At 39.8% G+C, this 19,712-nt stretch overlaps 1 protein-coding gene across 18 annotated transcripts in view; it reads right to left on the reverse strand.

Moving 5' to 3' along the window:
- The window catches only part of PTPRD (protein tyrosine phosphatase, receptor type D), a 361,390-nt gene that overhangs the window by 170,556 nt on the left and 171,122 nt on the right, over nucleotides 1–19,712 (reverse strand). For all 18 annotated transcript variants that reach the window (XM_018557538.1, XM_018557524.1, XM_018557525.1 and 15 more), the window contains exon 4: nucleotides 17,385–17,526. In XM_018557538.1, coding sequence (XP_018413040.1) covers nucleotides 17,385–17,526 — 142 coding nt within the window. The remainder of the gene's footprint in view (nucleotides 1–17,384; nucleotides 17,527–19,712) is intronic.

Consider the following 19,712-nt stretch of genomic DNA (forward strand, 5'->3'; position numbering starts at 1 on the left):
GCTCTCTGTGGAGGTCCTCTTGCTGGCAGTTTGACATCAGCGACAGGATCGCCAATCTGACATGGCCCTTGGGCTTAGGCTTCATGGTAATATCAGAGGTAGCAAAATCAGCACCATTTTAATGGTGGTGGTAGCACTACAGCCCAAAGGAACTTTATCAATGAGTCCGTGCCTGATATATTAAGAATACTGACTGAAGGACAATTTAAAGGGTAAGGCACATTGATTAGGAGTAAGAATTTCTAAAGATGAAAAAATGCTCTGACTGTTACTTTTGGGACTGCAGAAAAACTGCATCTAGGCTAAATGTAAAAAAAAAAAAGTACAACAGATTCCTATGATTTATGACTTCTATTAATTGTAGAGAAATAGGCTTCTTTTACATTATAAAATCAATTGCAACATGAATAAGCAAGAGATTTTATGATTACCTCCATTAATTATGGGATTGTGATGAAAATATCTATTTTCCTATTTTACTTTTTACAGAATGGAATACACTTAAACATTTCTGCTTAGGCTGAATGGGGCCTTAGCTAAAATCACCACTGCACCACTGAAGACGATCTAGGAACCTCCGCAATGTTCTCATGATCAGTGCTGCCCGGTGTAGCATTTAAAATTCCAGTAACATGCTCCCCTACACTACAAAGGAAATACTCTATATCCCCTACAAGGCGGGCTCAATAGCTAGTTTGCTATTGGCTATTGCAAAGTGCAATAGCCAATAGGAATCTAGCTGTGTGATCCTATGGGGTTTTTTTTCTCTCCTGATTACGGCCTGTGGCCCAATGTCAGGAAAAAAAAAAGCAGAGAAAGGTTTGCTATGCTCGATTGAGCATAGTGAACCTGCCCGGGGAGAAAGTTGTTTTTTTTTCCTCTGATTTACGATGTCTGAGTTACGATGCTCCGATGTCAGAAAAAAAAAACGCGGAGCAGACCTTTCCCGGGGCCGCGAGGCGACCCACGGCAGATAGTCATTCGACCTCCCACGGGGTCGCGACCCCCACGTTGAGAACTGCTGCCCTACAGCTTTCTACTCATATTCACAAAAATGCCACTTCACACCCTCTCACTATCCCCTATGATCTCAAACCCTATCCATTTTGAACATATGTGGAGAAGGTACATCCAGGGGTTAGTTTGTGACATTTATAAGCTCCTGATCATTTCTCTAAGCGATCCCAGCTTCTTTGACAGCATCTATGATTAACCAAGTGCTAAACCAAATCCAACAGTGCTAAACTCAACAACTATAAAAAAGCCAGTAAAACAACTCTCCTGCTTATCTCTCTGGTTAGCAGAGCTGTTCCTGGGCACATGTCCATGTGCTCTATTGTCTATATGGAGTACCGCAGATGGACATAAGTCTTGAGTCAACAGGCAGGTAGTTTTAAGTCAGTTCTTTCCAAAACTGGTTCCTGTCAGTTCCAGTCTGTCCTGACTGTTATTCTGTTTTGATTGCAGCTTTATTATGGAACTGCTTGCCCTTCTTCAACTATATATAACAATATAAAAAGCAAAAGGGTGGTTGCACGACAAAAAATGTTATCGACATTTCAGAGACACGTAGGTCCATTTAAAAAAATCACCTGGATAAAGGAAACTTACGTGTCTCCAAAACTTTAATTTTACTTATGAGACTTCAGTAACCTTCTTTAGATTTGATCCAGGCATGCTGAGTTCTACTAGATATAGGATCCCAAATTTGCATGTCTGTAGCGGCCTTGACATCTGGTCTGATCAACCTAAATCTTTAGCTTTAAACTTACGGACATGTTTGAAAACACGCCGAGCATCGTACGATGTTCGGCGGGTTTGTAGCATGTCCGTACGATAACAGCCGCATGGGCCGGTGTGCGCAAGCGCACACTGCCAGTTCGGCATTGCGGTCATCGGAAGCCCGCCCCTCAGGCGTGGCTTGCGATCATCGCAAGTACGATCTGTCTATGCAACATAGGCAGATCGTATGTTTTTTTTAAGTACCTTACAACCATCGCAAGACAAAGGCTTGCGATGGTTGTAAGGTGTGTGCCCAGCCTAATTCAATCCTCCACTGTACAGTGAAAGGATAAAGACTGGTCACGCCTTAGAATCTGCACTTCACCATGAACTCACATCTACTGTTGGTGATGCAAAGTATTCACCAGAATTTAAAAGAGTGACACCCCTGTCTGAGCTATCCATGCAAGGATGGTTTTATTATTACGCGTACTGAAGCGGCAACAGCAAAGAGATTTCTGTTTTGTTTTTTATTTCTTTCACATGAATGGGTTTTATTTCTTTCACATGAATGGGTAACGGGTCTATTCACTAAGCTGCAGAGGGCAGACGAGTGAACAACCGACCCCAAGTGAAGTGAGCCGAACACTGTTTGGCTATTCACTTCAGGCTTGTAGGGCTGATTTAAAAAAAAATCCGCTCCCGGCCGCCCAGGAGAGAAACACTGATTTATCTTTTTTTTTTCTTTATTCTGACATGGAGCCGTGTCACAATAGAAAAAAAGTAAAAAAAAGTTTTTGCCCATTGGAATGCATTGCTAGATTCCTATTGGCTATTTCAATTTGCAATAGCCAATAGTAAACTAGCATTGTACCCACCCTATGCTGATGGACCTGATGGAGAACTGAAATTGAAATAGCCAATAGGAATCTAGCAATGCATTCCTATGGGCAAACACGTTTAGTTTTTATTCTATTCTGACACGGCTCCGTGTCAGAATAAAGAAAAAAAAAGAAACAGCAGTGTTTCTCTCCTTGGCGGCCGGGAGCAGGAGACTCCCGGAGCGCCAGGGAGAGTTTGCTGTTTGGAGATCAGTGTCCCTGGTTAGCAGGTAACCAGGGACGCTGATCTCTCTGCAAGTGGCCGGAGCCAGCCGTAAGATCATGGCTGGCTCCGCCCAGCTGTCAGAAGCAGGCTGTCGGCCGGCTTCGGCTTTCAGCACGTCTCAGCTGCGCCGATGCATATGCGTTCGGCTCGACTGAGCCGCTCGGCCACGTTCGGGAGCTGTACGGGCTATAGTGAATAGCCCGTACAGCACGCCTTCGGTTCTACTGAATAGACCCCTAAATGTTTCACTTTGCTTCACCTCATTCATAAGATAAGTGCAAATTTACTTTGCAAAGTAAAAAAATAATAATTTTGAAAGTAAACATGATTTGCTCCTCATAGTGTATTTCCACATTTGCAGTCAATCTTGAGAAACCCCCACTGTATGTGTTCCCATTCATACGTCACACCTAAAAATCATTTTAAGGGCTTGTTCACAGCATCTCCAGTCCAGTGCATTTTTTTATCTGCACCAAACTTAATAGTTTAATATAACTTTATAGACATCTACTATTGTTTGGAATCGCTAACAACATGCAATTAGGGGACAGGGATCATTTTTAAGGCGCATAACCATATACATACCGCCCACGCCTTGAGATTTTAACCCTTTGTTAGGACAGACAATGTGCTCATTCAGTTTACAACCAATAATGAAATCTGATAATGAAAATCTGCTAGCACAGTACAAACATGGTTAATTATGGTAAATATAACTACCCAGTTCCGAAGGGGAACACTAATAATTTTTGCAAAAAGCTTTTCAATAAAAAGCAAGGAAAAAGGTAAGCAACAATTTTTACTTTTTTTTAGGTTATGTGCATGGGGTGCATGGGAACATGTAACAGATATAAAGTAGGTGTTATTCCAATTTAGTTGCAAAACTGGAAATAATTAAAGTAGTGTTAAAGTCACTTTTGTTTTTACATATATCTAATGCTAGCAAGCAGTAGATAAATGCAAAAACATAAAAAAATAAAAAGTTACCAAATAGGTAATTACTTACCTGTGTCTCCACTGCTTGCTCCAGTCTGAATATCTGAAGATTCTCAGTGGAGGATGATGGGACGGGCGGGCGTATGCGCAGTAGAGATCTTCGGCGGGGAGAAGAGGAGAGACACAGTGTAAGGCAATGCACGCAGCCAGGACCGTGCACATCGGACAGGAATTGTGACTTTAATGTAACCTTAAATCAAGGTCAATATCCAAGATTTATATGTGTGTATATCTTTGTATGTTGAACTTGTAATTCCACAACAGCCCTAAAAAGACAATAGAAGGAGTTGCAGGGGAAATGTAATTCATAAGCTTCTAGAAAAACTCCATGTAGCTCCTATCTATCTGCTGCAGCTTCCAGATGAAAACTGACTGGCACAAGCACAGCATGAATATAAGCAATTCTAATAATTTTCTGCAGTGTATTGCAACCCAGACACTACAAAATACACTACAATAATAAGCCAGCGTTCACAAATCATTTTTTGCTCTTACATGATTGTGTGACTGAATTCAACAGAACTTCACCTCATTTATTAGGATAAGTGAAAATCCACTTTAAAAAGAGTAAATTCACTTAATTTAGCAAATTAGGGAAACATAAGTAAAAAGTCCCTTGGCAAAGTGAAAATTCATTGAGAAAGTTAATATGCTCTACTTATTTAGTAAATCAACTCTATTATCTCAAAGCTCTGAGATAGTACCTCATAACTATTAGGCCTCTGAGATATTATTTAAGAAATATCAGTAAGTATTTAGATGGTCCCAGAGTTCTTCAGTAGATTCTGAAAGTCTGGCTTCCAAAAATATTTTCCTGAGCCTTCAGTTTGATCTAATGAAGCATTTATATTCTTATCAACACATTAGACTAGCTATATACCAGCCTGACATTTTTATTTGAACGCTGCAATTACTATAAATAATAGGCAGCAATTTTAATCAAACTCTGCAATTATTATTGGAGCTGTGGAATAGTAAAAGGACAATTCCCAGAATAAACTGTTTCAGAATTGTAGCTTGAACAGTTTTATTTATCCTTTACTAAGGGCTTAGAAAATTGTAACATGGGCAGCCGAAGGTCACTAGGTTAGCATTTTGTTCCTCCTATATGCACGTATGTACGAGGGGGGAGGGGAGGGATAGCAATTATATGGAAAAACAGCAGAAAATCGAAAAATGATGGGTAATAAAGTAGAGGAAATGTTGTGGAGATGTCATTTGCAATAGAACTTGATCCAGATCCCATCTTGTTTTATGGGCCTGTGTTCTTGTTGCCAAATTTCATGAAAATGAGCTAAAAAGCCATTTAAAATACATCAAATAAACATTCTTTTTATTACAGCGAAATGCAAATATCAAGCCTTAACAAGTAAACCTAAGGTCTGTAATTTTAAAGCAGCAATAACAATAACCTTAGGGGTATGTTTTCATTTTGTGGTGGTGTTTATGAGAAACAACTGTTATTTTTGTCAGTCAGCTATTTGAGTAAAACATTTGCATTCCCACGATGAGCTTCAAGACGGAGAAATGTTTTCAAAGGAAGGGCAGATTTTCACTGTGTAGACAAGCAGGTTTAATGAATAAAATCCTAGACAGCAGTTATACGTGTGCATACTAACCTATACTAAACTAACTAGGTATGATCAGAACCACTTGAGTCACACAATATTATTCCCCATGAGGCAGACATTTGTTGGTTCTGTACTCTGCCTTGTCAAGCATGCCTTTTAGACTACACCCTTTCTATCTATAGATTTTTCTTTTGTTATCTTGTCAGTGGTCATTTTATAGTGCAGCTCAATTTTTAGCCTCATCCGTAAGATATGCAGTTATAGCTTTGGTGTATACCCATTTTCTATTCTTGCCAGCACCCTACGTTTCTGCCTTCCTTTTTATAATTTATAGAGCACCTGTAGAGCTAAGCATTATGTCGCAAAAGAGGAGTATATCAACGTTAGGTTGTGGACTTTTTTATGGACATGTGCATTTTGGAAGTCCAACTTCCTGTACCGCGATCATCAATTCTGATTAAGCACGAGCCTGCATCACTAAAGAGAACTACAATCTTTTAAATTTGTTTCCAGCTAAATATGTGAAAGAAATCAGCTTAATGTACACAATCTTATTAATGTGCATTAACCAATTAACCTTCTTTCTATACATAGATTGTATTATCTGTAAATGTAGGGGCATCCAAGTTTACTCATACAGACTCTGCTTCCTTTGTGTTGATCCTCTTTGCTCACTGCAAATATGCTAGATTTATCTAGCAGACAACAAAAGAATTTTCAATCTCTAATAATTGGTAGCCAGAGACCATGTGATCTAGGCTGCCTATGCTGGGAGCTTAGGAGGAGTATTTATTTCTCAAAATCATAAAGTGACTTGGTAATGCTAACATATGCCTTACTGAGTTTATAAAGTGTGAAATTTAATGACTGGTCCACTTTAAAGAAGATTAAGATGACATTTTACCCTTAATAAATCATTAGCATATTGTGGTTGCAATGTAATGCTAAGCAAGAAAACAAAACTGTAAAATTCTTTTTTACCTGCTTTGTACACATCTGTATCTCACTAAAAAAAGTGGATGTTTGCACTAAATATACTCAGAGGGGGAAAGCAACCTTAGGGATATAGAAGAAAAAATGAATTACACAGCAATCCCAGCCAGCTGAGGCCAAACAAATCCATATTTATTGCTAAATGCACAAAATAAGCTGTTAGCCTTTTACCTTTTGCTTCCTTGATCTGAAAACAAAATTTGTATTAACTCTGCCAATCAGATTTGTTGGCTTACATTATTCACACTTTTAGCTGAAGAATCCAATCGAAAAAGATTTCATGCCAATTTGTGCCTTTGCAACCTTTATCCTTCCAGTCAGCGAAAAGCCAACTTATCACAAATGGGGAAATTACAGCAACATAACAATTGTTCACCATTGCTACTTGTTTCTTCTTGGAGAACTCATTTTCTGAACAATAAAAATGTCCACAATCATTAAGCAAAATACTAAGCAGACGACAGTAAACATGCTTTAAAATAGCTTCATTTGAAACATATTACTTTCTTCTTTAATACTGGTCGTCATGTATTTGAAAGTAAAAAGTATGGTTGGAAAAAGGCTCATTTTGATGCAGTTTATGTAGTAAACAAAATGCTTTGTTTCTTACAAGAAGAATCCAGCAGTTCCCAACCGGTTCTTTTCTGAGAACCATGAAGAGAATTGAGATTGACAGTATTTGCTGATTTTTCAACTACCTAATGTTAATAATAGATCAAAATAACATGAAGTGCTGCCCAAAATTGCAGCAAAAAAAAAAACAACAACTGACCAAGTACTTTTGAAATAAAACACACACCAAATCAAAAAAGGTTAAAAAAAAAGTATTCAGAGGCTTTTATTTCTGGATGGAACACCTGTCCATATGTTCCCTGTCCCCTTATCTTCTGATTGGAGAGGTTCTCCATAATTAATTCTAAAGCCAATCAGCTGCTCTAACAATGCTGACAGGCAACTGGTACAACTTCATAGAGATTCTTGGCTACCTAGTAGCAACACGGCCTTACCATTATTTTTCACTGTGACTATTTAAATAACGATTAACAGCTCTTGATGCATTAGAACTTGTACTTATTACTGCTGAAAATGGAAGCACATTTAAATGTTTAAAAATGACCTAAAGGCAAAAATTTACTTTAGGTTTGCCTGTTCCCCATGCAGCCTTTTAAAATGTAAGAAGGTGTGTAAATGTCTTACCAATCTATTTCCCTACAGATGCAACTGGCCCACCGATTCCCTACTGTTTCCATCTCTTCACAATAGCTAAACGCGGGTTCTGTGTGCGGGAGAAGACTAATTGCTCAGAGAAAGGAAGCCCATATATTGCCTCTAACTCACATAACCCACCCTCAAATGTGGCAGATAGCTGAAAGTAGCAGAGAATAAGCATGCTAGTTGAACCTGGAGACAGGTAAGTATTTTGATATGCATATTTTTTGCCTGCCTACACTGGGACTGACAGACAAATAGTCTGTATTTGATTTTGGAGTAAAGGTACCAATCTTGTTCAGTTCTTCTATTACTTTTGGAATATGACTGGGGACATTATAATCTGGCCAATAGAGTTTACTATTGGCTATTGCAAATTGAAATAGCCAATAGTAAACTCACAATGCTTTTGAATGGGAATTCGTCTTTATTTTTGTTTTCTCTATTCTGACATCACTTGTGTCAGAATAAAGAAAAAAAAATACACAGCGGGGTTCAATTCACTCGGCTGCCCTCGGCAGCTTTGTGAATAGACCCCATAGGGTTATCCAGTTTGGATTAGACCACACCTTGATGATCTGGTTTTAACAGGAGAAAGAATTCATCTTTTGCTGCAATACTTATCTATTTTTCATGTGCTGTTCACTGCAGACGTAGCCACACGATAGCCCACGCCGGTCCTCTTCCTGGTTTAATGATCAATTAAATAATCAAATGATCAATTAAATAATCAAATCTACTCCCTGTGAGCTCAGGCCATCATGGACATACCTCCTTGAGGTGCACCCACACACTGCCCTGGGCTATTCTCTAAGCTGCCGTAGGCAGCCGAGTGAATAACCGACCTAAAGCGAAGTGAGCCAAACACTGTTCGTCTATTTACTTCAGGCTGGTACGGCTGATTTCAGCCGTATATCGGCTGAAATCAGCCGTACATCGGGTGGCTTCGTGTCGGCCGAACATGCGGAGCATGCTCGGCCGACCCGAAGTGCAGAAGGAGTTCGACTCAGCCGATCCAACATCTGGATCGGCTAAGCCGAACCTCCGGCAGGCTACTCGCTGCTGTTTGGTCTATACTTATAGATGCCGAGCAGCAGTGAGCGAATAGCCGAATGCCGCTGTGCGGCATTCGGCTCTGCTGTTCTGCTCGGTCCCTCTGTGGTACTGAGCATAACAGATAAATAGTTTAAAAAGTAGTAAAAAATAAATAGAAAACGATTGTGCGGAGCTAGCAATGACAGCTTGCTCTGCCCAACAGTTTTCTATTGGCCGGCGTTTCTGCTGCCATCAAAGAAAACGAAAAAAAAACTCCCCCAGGCGCTCTGGGAGTCTCCCGCTCCCGGCGGCCAAGGAGAGAAAAACACTGCTTTTTTTTTTTTACTCTGACACGGAGCCATGTCAGAATAGAAAAAAGAAAAAAAAAATTGGACATAGTAATGCATTGCTAGTTTCCTATTGGCTATTTCAATTTGCAATAGCCAATAGCAAACTAGCTATTGTACCCGCCCTCTGCTGCTGTCAATCAGTAGTGGGGACCTGATGGAGAACTGCAGCAGAGGGTGGGTGCAATGCTAGTTTGCTATTGCAAATTGAAATAGCCAATAGGAATCTAGCAATGCATTCCTATGGCCAAAACATTTTTTTCCCTATTCTGACACGGCTCCGTGTCAGAATAATAAAAAAAGAAAAAGCAGTGTTTCTCTCCTTGGCGGCCGGGAGCGGGAGACTCCCGGAACGCCCGGGAGAGTTTGCTGCCTGGAGATCAGTGTTCCTGGTTAGCTGGTAACCAGGGACGCTGATCTCTCTGCAAGTGGCCGGAGCCAGCCGTAACATCACGGCTGGTTCCGCCCAGCTGTGAGGAGCAGCTGTGAGCCGCTCGGCCAAGTTCGGGAGCTATACGGGCTATAGTGAATAGCCCGTACAGCAGCACTACAGTTCTACTGAACCAAAGGGGTCCTGGGGCCGAAGCTAGCCGAAGGATCGGCCGAAGCTACGGCTAGATCCTTCGGCTGCTTCGTGAATACACCCCTAAGTGTGTTCTGTTCTCTGTAGCATAAGGATCAATACATATATTGAATTGGTGAAACAAAAATTTTTGCCTAGAATGTTTTGGCTTATCTAATAAAGCAGCTCAATTAATTTGTTTTCAAAGTACATCAACTCACAGGAACCAATTAGATTTAAGCTCACTGATGCCAGACCAGAAAGGTAAATTTTAATTGGTTGCTATTACTTATTACATGTTTGTTGCCTTACTGAATAAACCTATACATAATTCACACTGCAGAGCTCTAATGCTGTCTTTACAATACACCTTGTATACTTAAACACCTTATTTCCAGGTGAATCTGTGAAATAATATTGATATATGTGATTAACCTAGTGAGAGGTAAATCCATTAATGTGTTACTGAGGAAAATATTGACTGTTCTGTAGCTACAAGGGTTTGTCACACATTGAAGTGAGGTGATTTATGTAGCCTCAGTCAAGTATAAGTAGTAACACTTGACACTGTGCCACCAATACCTATAATAGGAAAACAGATCAAACACAATACACTCTAAGGTCATACATTACCACAAAATAGCCACAGAACGATTGTGAGAGAAACTTGCATTAATCCTGTTTTCAAATCTCTCTTTCACACATGACAAGATGCTAAATCTAATTCTTAATTCATTATTTAGTGTACATCAAAGAAATCACCTGCCAATAAAACCTCTTAGGCATAGTTTGAAATTATAGAACAATTATAAAGCAGATAATATACTACACATGTATATGCTACACTACAGCAGTAAAAAGCCACACAATATTCTGGTTGTTTGTTCATATGAATCATTTTGTGCTAGTTTAGCTATTACAAACTGTTGAAGCAGTGAAAAGGTTAAGCCTTGCTTATACTCCATGTTAGAGGCAAAGCATTGGACAAAGTAATTGCAGTAGATGTTGTCTGTGCTAATTATCCAACATCTCATGCCTATGCAGCATAGTGTGCAAGCACATAAACTGAGGACACTTTAGAAATATTATTCTGCATACAGGTTTGATGGATGGATTTCAAGCAATTACACAGCATGCTTACTATTTTTGTTTAATTGAAGCACTAATAAGTTGCACAATGAGCTAATTTAAACCTATTAACAACTTTACTTAAGAAGCCAATAATTTGATGGGAAAAAGGGCTGAATTCATCTATTCCCAGTAGGACTACAGAGGTTAAGGCATGTTGGCAGAGTCTTCCTGGAAATGTCCATTTTATGGCTCTAAATCATCGAGCATTTCATTTTGCCAAAGGCCCTGCCAAACATTACGCTGAGAAAGAGCAAATGTAAAGAGACCTGTTTGGTAACATAACATTTTCTACTCTGTTAACAAAAGAAACTAAGGGGTCTATTCACAAAGCTGCCGAAGGATCTGGCCGTAGCTTCGGCCGATCCTTCGGCTAGCTTCGGCCCCAGGACCCCTTCGGTTCAGGAGAACCGAGGGGGTGCTGTACGGGCTATTCACAATAGCCCGTACAGCTCCTGATCACAGCCGAGCGGCTCAGTCGAGCCGATCGCATATGCCTCGGCTCGGCTGAGCCGTGCTGAAAGCCGAAGCTGGCCGAGCGGCCGGCCATTGGCCGGCCGACAGCCTGCTTCTGACAGCTGGGCGGAGCCAGCCGTGATCTTACGGCTGGCTCCGGCCACTTTCAGAGAGATCAGCGTCCCTGGTTGCTAACCAGGGACACTGATCTCCAAGCATCTGACTCTCCCTGGCGCCCCGGGAGTCTCCTGCTCCCGGCCGCCAAGGAGAAAAACCCCGCTGTGTCTTTTTTCTTTATTCTGACACGGAGCGATGTCAGAATAGAGAAAAAAAAAAAAATCCCATTCAAAAGCATTGGGACATTACTATTGGCTATTTCTATTGCAATAGCCAATAGTAAACTAGCATTGTACCCGCCCTCTTTTGCAGTTCCCCACCAGGTCCACCAGCAGAGGGCGGGAACAATGCTAGTTTACTATTGGCTATTGCAAATTGAAATAGCCAATAGTAAACTCTCAATGCTTTTGAATGGGAATTTTTTTTTTTCTCTATTCTGACATCGCTCGTGCCAGAATGAAGAAAAAAAGACACAGCTGGGTTTCTCTCCTTGGCGGCCGGGAGCGGGGGCCTCCCGGGGCCCCAGGGAGAGTTTTTACATTTTTTTAACTTTTTTTTTTTTTACAGCAGCAGAGCCGCCGGACAATAGGAAACTATTGGGCGGAGCTAGCTGTCACTGCTAGCTCTGCACAATCGTTTTCTATTTACTTTTTTCTACTTTTTTCACTCTTTTTCTGTTCTGCTCGGTGCCTCTGAGGGACCGAGCAGAACAGCCGAGCCAAATGCCGCTCGGCGGCATTCGGCTATTCTCTCACTGCTGTTCGGGATCTTTCAGAATAGCCCGAACAGCAGTGTGAAGCCTGCCGGAGGTTCGGCTCAGCCGATCCAGATGTTGGATCGGCTGAGTCGAACTCCTTCTGCACTTCGGGTCAGCCGAACATGCTGAGCATGTTCGGCTGATCCGAAGACACACGAAGCAAGCCGATGTACGGTTGATTTCAGCCGATGTACGGCTGACATCAGCCGCACCAGCCTGAAGTGAATAGCCAAACAGTGTTCGGCTCACTTCACTTCTGATCAGTCATTCACTCGGCTGCCCTCGGCAGCTTTGTGAATAGACCCCTAAATTATACTACAACATTTTTAGTTTACTGAAAGCAAGTAGCTTTAATAAAACACAATGACCTTGCTCCAACGGGGGGGTGAAAATGTTTTGACTTGGCAAGGAAGACAACAGAAATGAGGTTCTCATCTCTTCTTCTGGCACTCAGCGCCTAACTGGCCGATCACCTGAAACCCTAGTTCTTCAAAGAAAATGTGTCAGACATATGTTTATTTACAAACCTGTACAGAAAATAACTGCAGGTGAAATGTAACTGGATAGAATTAACAAAACCTTTTTTTTGAGTGGGGGGGAGCATATGCGCCATATTTATCTGATCTGTATTAGTTTGCTCACTTTGCAGGGGGACTATCCTTAGCTTAGTAAATGGGGTAAAAATTAATTTTGCAAAGAATACCCAATTAAAAAAATAGTGTTTTTGCTTGCACATGTTTGGTTGATGGAAGCCAGCAGAGCTTTACCCTCATTTACTAAACCAAGGTAAACTTTTCTTGAAAAGTAAAATTTCCCTTACAAAGTGCACAGTCTATTTGCCTTTAGTAAATCATCCCCAGTAAGTCAAATCAGCATGTGAGATTGGGAGCCATAATGGTGCCAAGACTACAACGGAGCCATGCAAGTGTCCCCAGTGTTATGCCAGCTCTGAATAAGTCAAATGTTCGTGGTTCGATTAAATAGCTTGGATCTCATAGATTTAAAATATTTGCAGCACAAACAATTACATCTACAGTCACTATTTTTTAGTATAGAAATAGGATAAATAGATGTCATAAGGTGGTTCTTTATTTGCTTAAAGTACAGTACAGTAAAGACAAAACTATTTATCCTGTTGATTGCTGTCTACAGGATACAAAATGAGGGAAAAATAAAAAATTTTGAGTTGTCACCAGATTAGGAATAGAGGTGAAATCTCCCAATAGGGACACTGGTTCCTGTGACTTACCTCACTTTGGAGAAATTTCTTCTGACTTTGTGTGTCGTAGAACAGAAAGTAGGGATGCACTGATGCTGGTTTTTCGGTATCGAGTACGAGTACCAATATTTATATTTCGGCACACGACGATACTGAGTACCAATACCAGTACTTTCACTAGCATGGAGCCGGCTTCCCAGGCAATCATGAAGGCGAGCAGCGTTTCATTACCTGTCGTCCGGCTTCTTGATTGTCCGGGAAGCCAACTCCATGCTGTTTGGCCGACTCAATGCTGATTGGCGGGGAAGCCGGCTTCACAGCCAATCAGCATTGAGCCGGCTGTTTGGCCAGCTCGATGTTGGTTGGCCAGGAAGCAGACTTCCCAGCCAATCAACATGGAGCTTGCTTCTCGGCCAATCAGGAAGCCGGGGTTGGGTCATTACCTGCTGCCCGGCTTCTTCATTGGCGGATGAATCAGCATTGAGCCAGCCAAAAAGCATGGAGCTGGCTTCCCGGCCGCCTGGCAGTGAATCCAGCTCCATGTTCCCTCATAGCACTGCAGGTGAGAGGAAATCTCCCTCTGACCAGAAGTTCCAGCATCAGAGCATTTGGGCGAGTACGAGTACTAGTATCGGTTCATTCCTGAATTCAGAAAGGGAAGGAAAATCTCTCCAATGGGACACATAATGACAATGACAAATAAAACACTGACAGGGGTTTTAATTAAGCCTTGCTGTCTCCAAAATGAAAATGAAGTTTTGGCTTTATATGTACTTTAAAAGAATCATATTGACCACATCACACACTTCTAAAGAATTTTAAATGCATCACATGCATTAAACAAGTGGTCATTTAAAAGCTCCAGCACTCCAGTGCTAGAAATTGCTTAACCTAGACTGGCTCTGCAATTCTCCATCACAGTTTTGTGTGAGTTTGTCCATCTGTTTGAAGGGCATTTAGGATAGATGGTAATTCAGCATACAGAAATATGTACCATCCCAGTGTAAACCCAACATCTTAAGTAAGTATAAAATGTAATACTGACTCTTGCAATCATTCATAGGGATGTTCAGTTTTATTAGTTCTCTACTGTATAACTTTTCAACAACTAACATGTACTAGCAGGAGATGAGCTTGAAATAAGGATAAACTAAAGAAAGCTGGAGCCAGTAATCAATCAAAAAAGGTAACTAGTTATTATTAGAAAAATATGCTCTGCAAATTCTTACCAACACAATACAGTTTGAATTATACTGCTGACATTTTTGTAGGTGTAAAAAACATACAATAAGCTGGGTGAGACAACCAACATACTCACTAGTTAAGGCTGAAGTTAAAAGTCCTCTGAAGATGTTGGCATACTTGTAGTTCCCCAGAAACTGGGGCATTATAGCTTGCCTAGCTCTGCCATAGTGTTATTCCTTTTCAAAGGGTCTTTAGTTTGCTCTTTCCCCAGTATTGTGTAATTCAGTATTGTCCGTTTAGTCAGTAAAAGTTTGTTCAATTATTTCATTTTAATAAAATTATGGATTATTTCAAGGAAAAAGAACTGCAAACCTGGTAGGTTTTCTATTTTTGAATTCTTTTTCTTTTATTGCAGTCATTTATAACAGAGAAGAAAGTCTTTGTGTTATTGTCACTCAGCTGCGCTCTTTATATTTGAAGCCGGGCTCACCAGCAGAGATCACTCTATAGCATAAACAGCAAACTACTATTTTCACAGCAGGCATAACTGTGTTCATCTTCAAAAAAGCAACATTAATAAAAATGGGACTGTAATAAACATGGTAATTCTGGTCAGAAGGTTACAAATTGGCAACACAACCATTTGCTTAAGCTGTTTTATAAAATGGATTTCACTGAACAAAAATGGAAGAGCTTCATTTATTCCTATTTTTTTTTGTCTTTCAGGGTCTCACTCTGTACCACGTCTATAAATATGGGGACAGTAAAAATGATACATTGGCAAGTGAAATGTTGAATGGCAAGTGCATTATATAAATGGCTGCAGTATCATTACATCACGTACTGTTAAAAGCCATGCCACTGACTGATCAATGACTATTAACATCAATTGGCCCCTAAATGCACTGATTAAACACCACAGACTTAAAATGCCATTAAAGAAAGTCACCACTTTTAAAGCCTGCCATAATAAAATATCTGCATTTGAAGGTTCATTTCAACGGGCTAAAGCCCTGCTACTGTCACCTGACTGGTCTTTAGATTAAAAAAAACTGTGAATAAATATCGATATATTACTGACTGTATTCAAAGACGTTCCCTACCAGGATTTTAAAATATGCAAATCTAGCCACCGCAAGATTGGCAGACGATCAAAATCTTGTCAGAATTTAAAGGAAAGCTATATCTCTGCTAAGCTAAGCTTATAAAGCAGCTGTTCTGGATGCACGGGTAGGCCAATCAAGTTGCCTTCGATAGGTGGGTCTGACTTGGGCTGGCTCTAGAATTAGGACATGGACAGCACACTAATGTATGATAAATTATTTACCTTATTGTATTTACTGACATATTTACTGCTCACAGAGTAGCCCATGGCTGCTTGATTTCTCTGACTTTTTTTTTCTTTTTTCTAAAGCTACAGTTAGCATTTAAGGAACAGTTTGCTTAGATGTGCTTTTATTAAGTAAATAACCTGTAGTATTTTGGATTAAAAATAAAAGTGATATTAGAATACTGTTTTTAAAGTTAAATTGACATAGCTTTTACTGGTTCCTCCTGCTAACCTACATGTCACTGCTGTATCATGTAATGAGTGAAGGTCACAGGGAGAAGTGTGAGAGAGTTTGACAATGTTATCAATTGATTTTAATAGGGTATTTCGGGTAGTGGTGCAATAAGTTTTGTAGTCATAAATTAATAAAGTTAACTTTTTACATTATTGCCTCTGGTCTCTAGGTAACTTCTTGAGCCTGTGCATCATATATACACAGCAGTTTGTTGGTTCTCAGGAACCAGTAAGAGCTGCAGGGGACTTAGGAGATAGGCTCTCTAGGAAGTGTCAGTTTCCCTTCAAACTCTGCAGAAGATTTCTCAGCACGAGCGTGGTGTTCAAGGACATGGGAGGCAGAAAAGGTAAGTATTTAACTTTATCTATTACAGGTAAGGTTAGGCTTAAGTAATTTACTATAGAGACAGGGTCGCTTCATGAAGATAATGCTACTGCTTACTATGGCTGCAACCAATTAATCAATCAATAATAATCGATGAGAATAGTTGTTAACTATTCTCATTATCGATTAGTTGGTTGAATCCCCTAGCTCTCTCCTCCATGCAGGGAGGAGGGCACAGCAAGCGGTGGGAGGGTGCAATAGCCAGCCTGCTATTGGCTATTGCAATTTTAAATGACCAATAGCAGGCTGGCTATTGCACCAGCCCACTACCTGCTGTATTTACATTCAGCTGCTGTTTGCAGAATCTTGCCACCGGCAGCTGTCCTTCCCCGGCTGAAGCTATTCAAGCACCATGTGCTTACAATTATTTGAATAAAATATATATAAAAGGTGGGAAAAAAGTAATTTTCAGTTTTGGCCTGACAAATTCTGCTGCAGGAGGTGAGTTACAGTGCCATTCACTTCAATGGCACCCCAAACGTGCCTCCCACCCTCAGTGTGAACGCACGCACTGGAACGCATAATACCGCAATGCCCTGTATTCCAATTGTGCATGCAGTTTTATTCTGAAGTAAACTTTATGTTTGTAACACTGCATTTGTGTATTTTATTTTAACTTAAGGATGGTATTTATTTTTTTATCCGATTAATCGAAAAAATAGTCGGCCAACTAACCTATTAGGAAAATAATCATTAGTTGCAGCCCTACTGCTTACCATCAAAGGCAGTTGAGCCAGCTTTATTTGGCAACTTATATTTAACTGTCAGAATCAAAATATCTTAATTTATTAATTTTTAGGAACTATTCCTGGAAATATCATTTCTTACAATTTTTGTTTTCTGAAATTTGTTTAAAAATGTCTATAGTATCTATAGTATGGACCTATGTATATGGCCTTTACATACCATTTCTATAGTATTGCTATACATCTGCTTATAGTTTGCAAATTTTGACAAATGCTCAGGACAAATGCTAAAAACTTTTTATAATATGTGGGCAGCAACGGTTCTAGAGAATATATGTTCCTTACCCCGTAACACTATGAGCCGTGTTGTCACACTAACTTCTCCAACACTGTTGGATGCAACACATTCATAAATTGCCTCATCTCTTGGTGTTCGCAAAGGCTGTATTCTTAGGACGGAACCAGATCCATCGTCAAATTCTATTACCTGTGGAAGGAAAGCAAAGCTGTCACAGGTGTTGTTGATACTGCCCATTACTGTGAAAAATACTGCATAATTATTAAAGCAAAATTTGTAATTTCATGATGCTAGATATATGCCCTACCTATATATGCCCTTACCTTTTTCGTCTTAAGGTTCACAGCCTTTTTCCTCTAGAAATCATGGCAGTGGTACTCACCCAGCTGATAGGTGACTATAGGAAAAATAAGGCCTTTCCTTTGTTTGCCCTGCCCATACATAAGCATGTTTACTGTGTTTTTACTAAATATACTGTATAACTGGATATATATGTTTAGTATTTGCCTGGAGTTCCACTTTAATCACAATGAATGGTGAATAGTGTTCACAGAATGTGATGAAAAATGGAGCAATCCACTGCAAGCCAAATTTGACAGGATTTTCACCTTATAACATATATAAGGCAAGAAGAAAATACACCATATATAAACCTCTGGGGTGCTTACCTTCTCATCCTCTACAGCCTTTATCAGTTTTGGAAAACTCACCTCACAATCCTGGAAACTTGTTAGGCTGTGAGGAAGCTAAGTGGAAGTCACTGTTAATATAATCCCCTCTTGCAGAGTGAATCAGTGATTACCCCCCTTCCTTAAAAAAACAACAACATGCACTTTAATAAATGGGCAACTTAAACTAAAAATGTTTACTTCCTTGGTTATGTATTCTAAAATCTCATTAAATTCAAGATCTTATATATGTAGAGTAACATTGAATTATGTGTGCATTTCGGTCCTGTGTGTATGTTTAATAATGTGTGTTAGTTATTGTATTCAGCTCTTTGGTGGTCCATGGAATAGTCAGTTGACTTTAAGATATTTTTTTTGACTCCTAGTGGGTGAATTTCATCCTTCCTTGTGTTAGTGCTGATGCCCTTCTCCACTTGCTGGCATACTAACACAAGTCGGGTTCACCTACGTAAACGACGATTGCGCTACACATGCAATAATTCTTAGTTTTATTCTGAAGTAAACTTTATGTTTGTAACACACCATTTGTGTATTTTATTTTAAATAAATTACAATATTATTTTTTTAATATTTTATCCGTTTAATCAAAAAAATAGTTGCAGCCCTATATAACACACAGTATAATGTGTTATAATGTGCATTGTGGTGTGAACAAGCACGTCAATTACATTTATCAATAACTGGAAATGCAAAATACTGAAACATTTTGCAACATTAAAAATAGGCCTTTAGAGCCCTGTATCTCTAGGTACTTATCCATGCAATACAATAAAACAAAGGACTATACATTACTACTTATAATGATAGTATTTGCATTGTTGTCTGCAATATAGGATCTTTTCTAGGGCTATATTACAATAAATGAATGTGACTAGGAAAAAAACATGGTGAGGTTCTAAATCCTGGAATGTGACTGGTGAGAGTTATTTTTAGGAATGCCATAAAATGGGAGAGAGCCTTGATTAATAGGTGGCACCACTTTACATTCTCTTCCTTTGCTGGCCATCTGTCTGTAGACTTGGTTATGACACCCACCTGTCGGTTCTATACCACTTGTTGTGGCTATGTGGTCCTTGCTTATGTTAAAAGAAACAAGTGCATTTGAACATGTCCTTGTGAGTTATAGGCTGTCTGCCTCTGACACTCAGGTTTATTACATTTGCTGAAATGTTATTCCTTACTGCCAGCCAAGGTTGTCCACACTAATGCCATGACTTGACATAAACAGGACCACCCATGGATGATTGTTTTTACCATACACTTTACTATTTTTCTGATTGATTTATATATTTTTGCACATGATTTACAGTACAAGACAATGCAGGTTCAGAAATAAAATACAGAACTGAGTAGTTTAATTTTAATCTGTAAACCTAAACAAAATCTAGCTGATGCTAGATGTTTAGCAGGGACCTGCACCGGCCATAACCACTAAAGCCAAAAGCCTCCCATTAATGCAAATTGGGAATTTGTAAAAGTTGGTAATTGTACAGGGTTTGCCATGTCCCTAGACGTGACAGCCCTTGATTTTGTCAAATGAGTGCTCAGTCAGTGAGCACTGCATTGTAGGAGGAAGGTGAGTGGTTCATAGGAAGAAGAGTGTCATATGCGCCCCCCCCCCCCCCCTCCCTACACCCGTTTTTTTTTTTTTTTTTTTTTTTTTTTGTTTTTGTTTTCATCCCCTTT

The sequence above is a fragment of the Nanorana parkeri genome, unplaced genomic scaffold (assembly GCF_000935625.1).
Source record: "Nanorana parkeri isolate BGI_ZX_2015 unplaced genomic scaffold, ASM93562v1 scaffold288, whole genome shotgun sequence".
Taxonomy (NCBI): Eukaryota; Metazoa; Chordata; class Amphibia; order Anura; family Dicroglossidae; genus Nanorana; species Nanorana parkeri.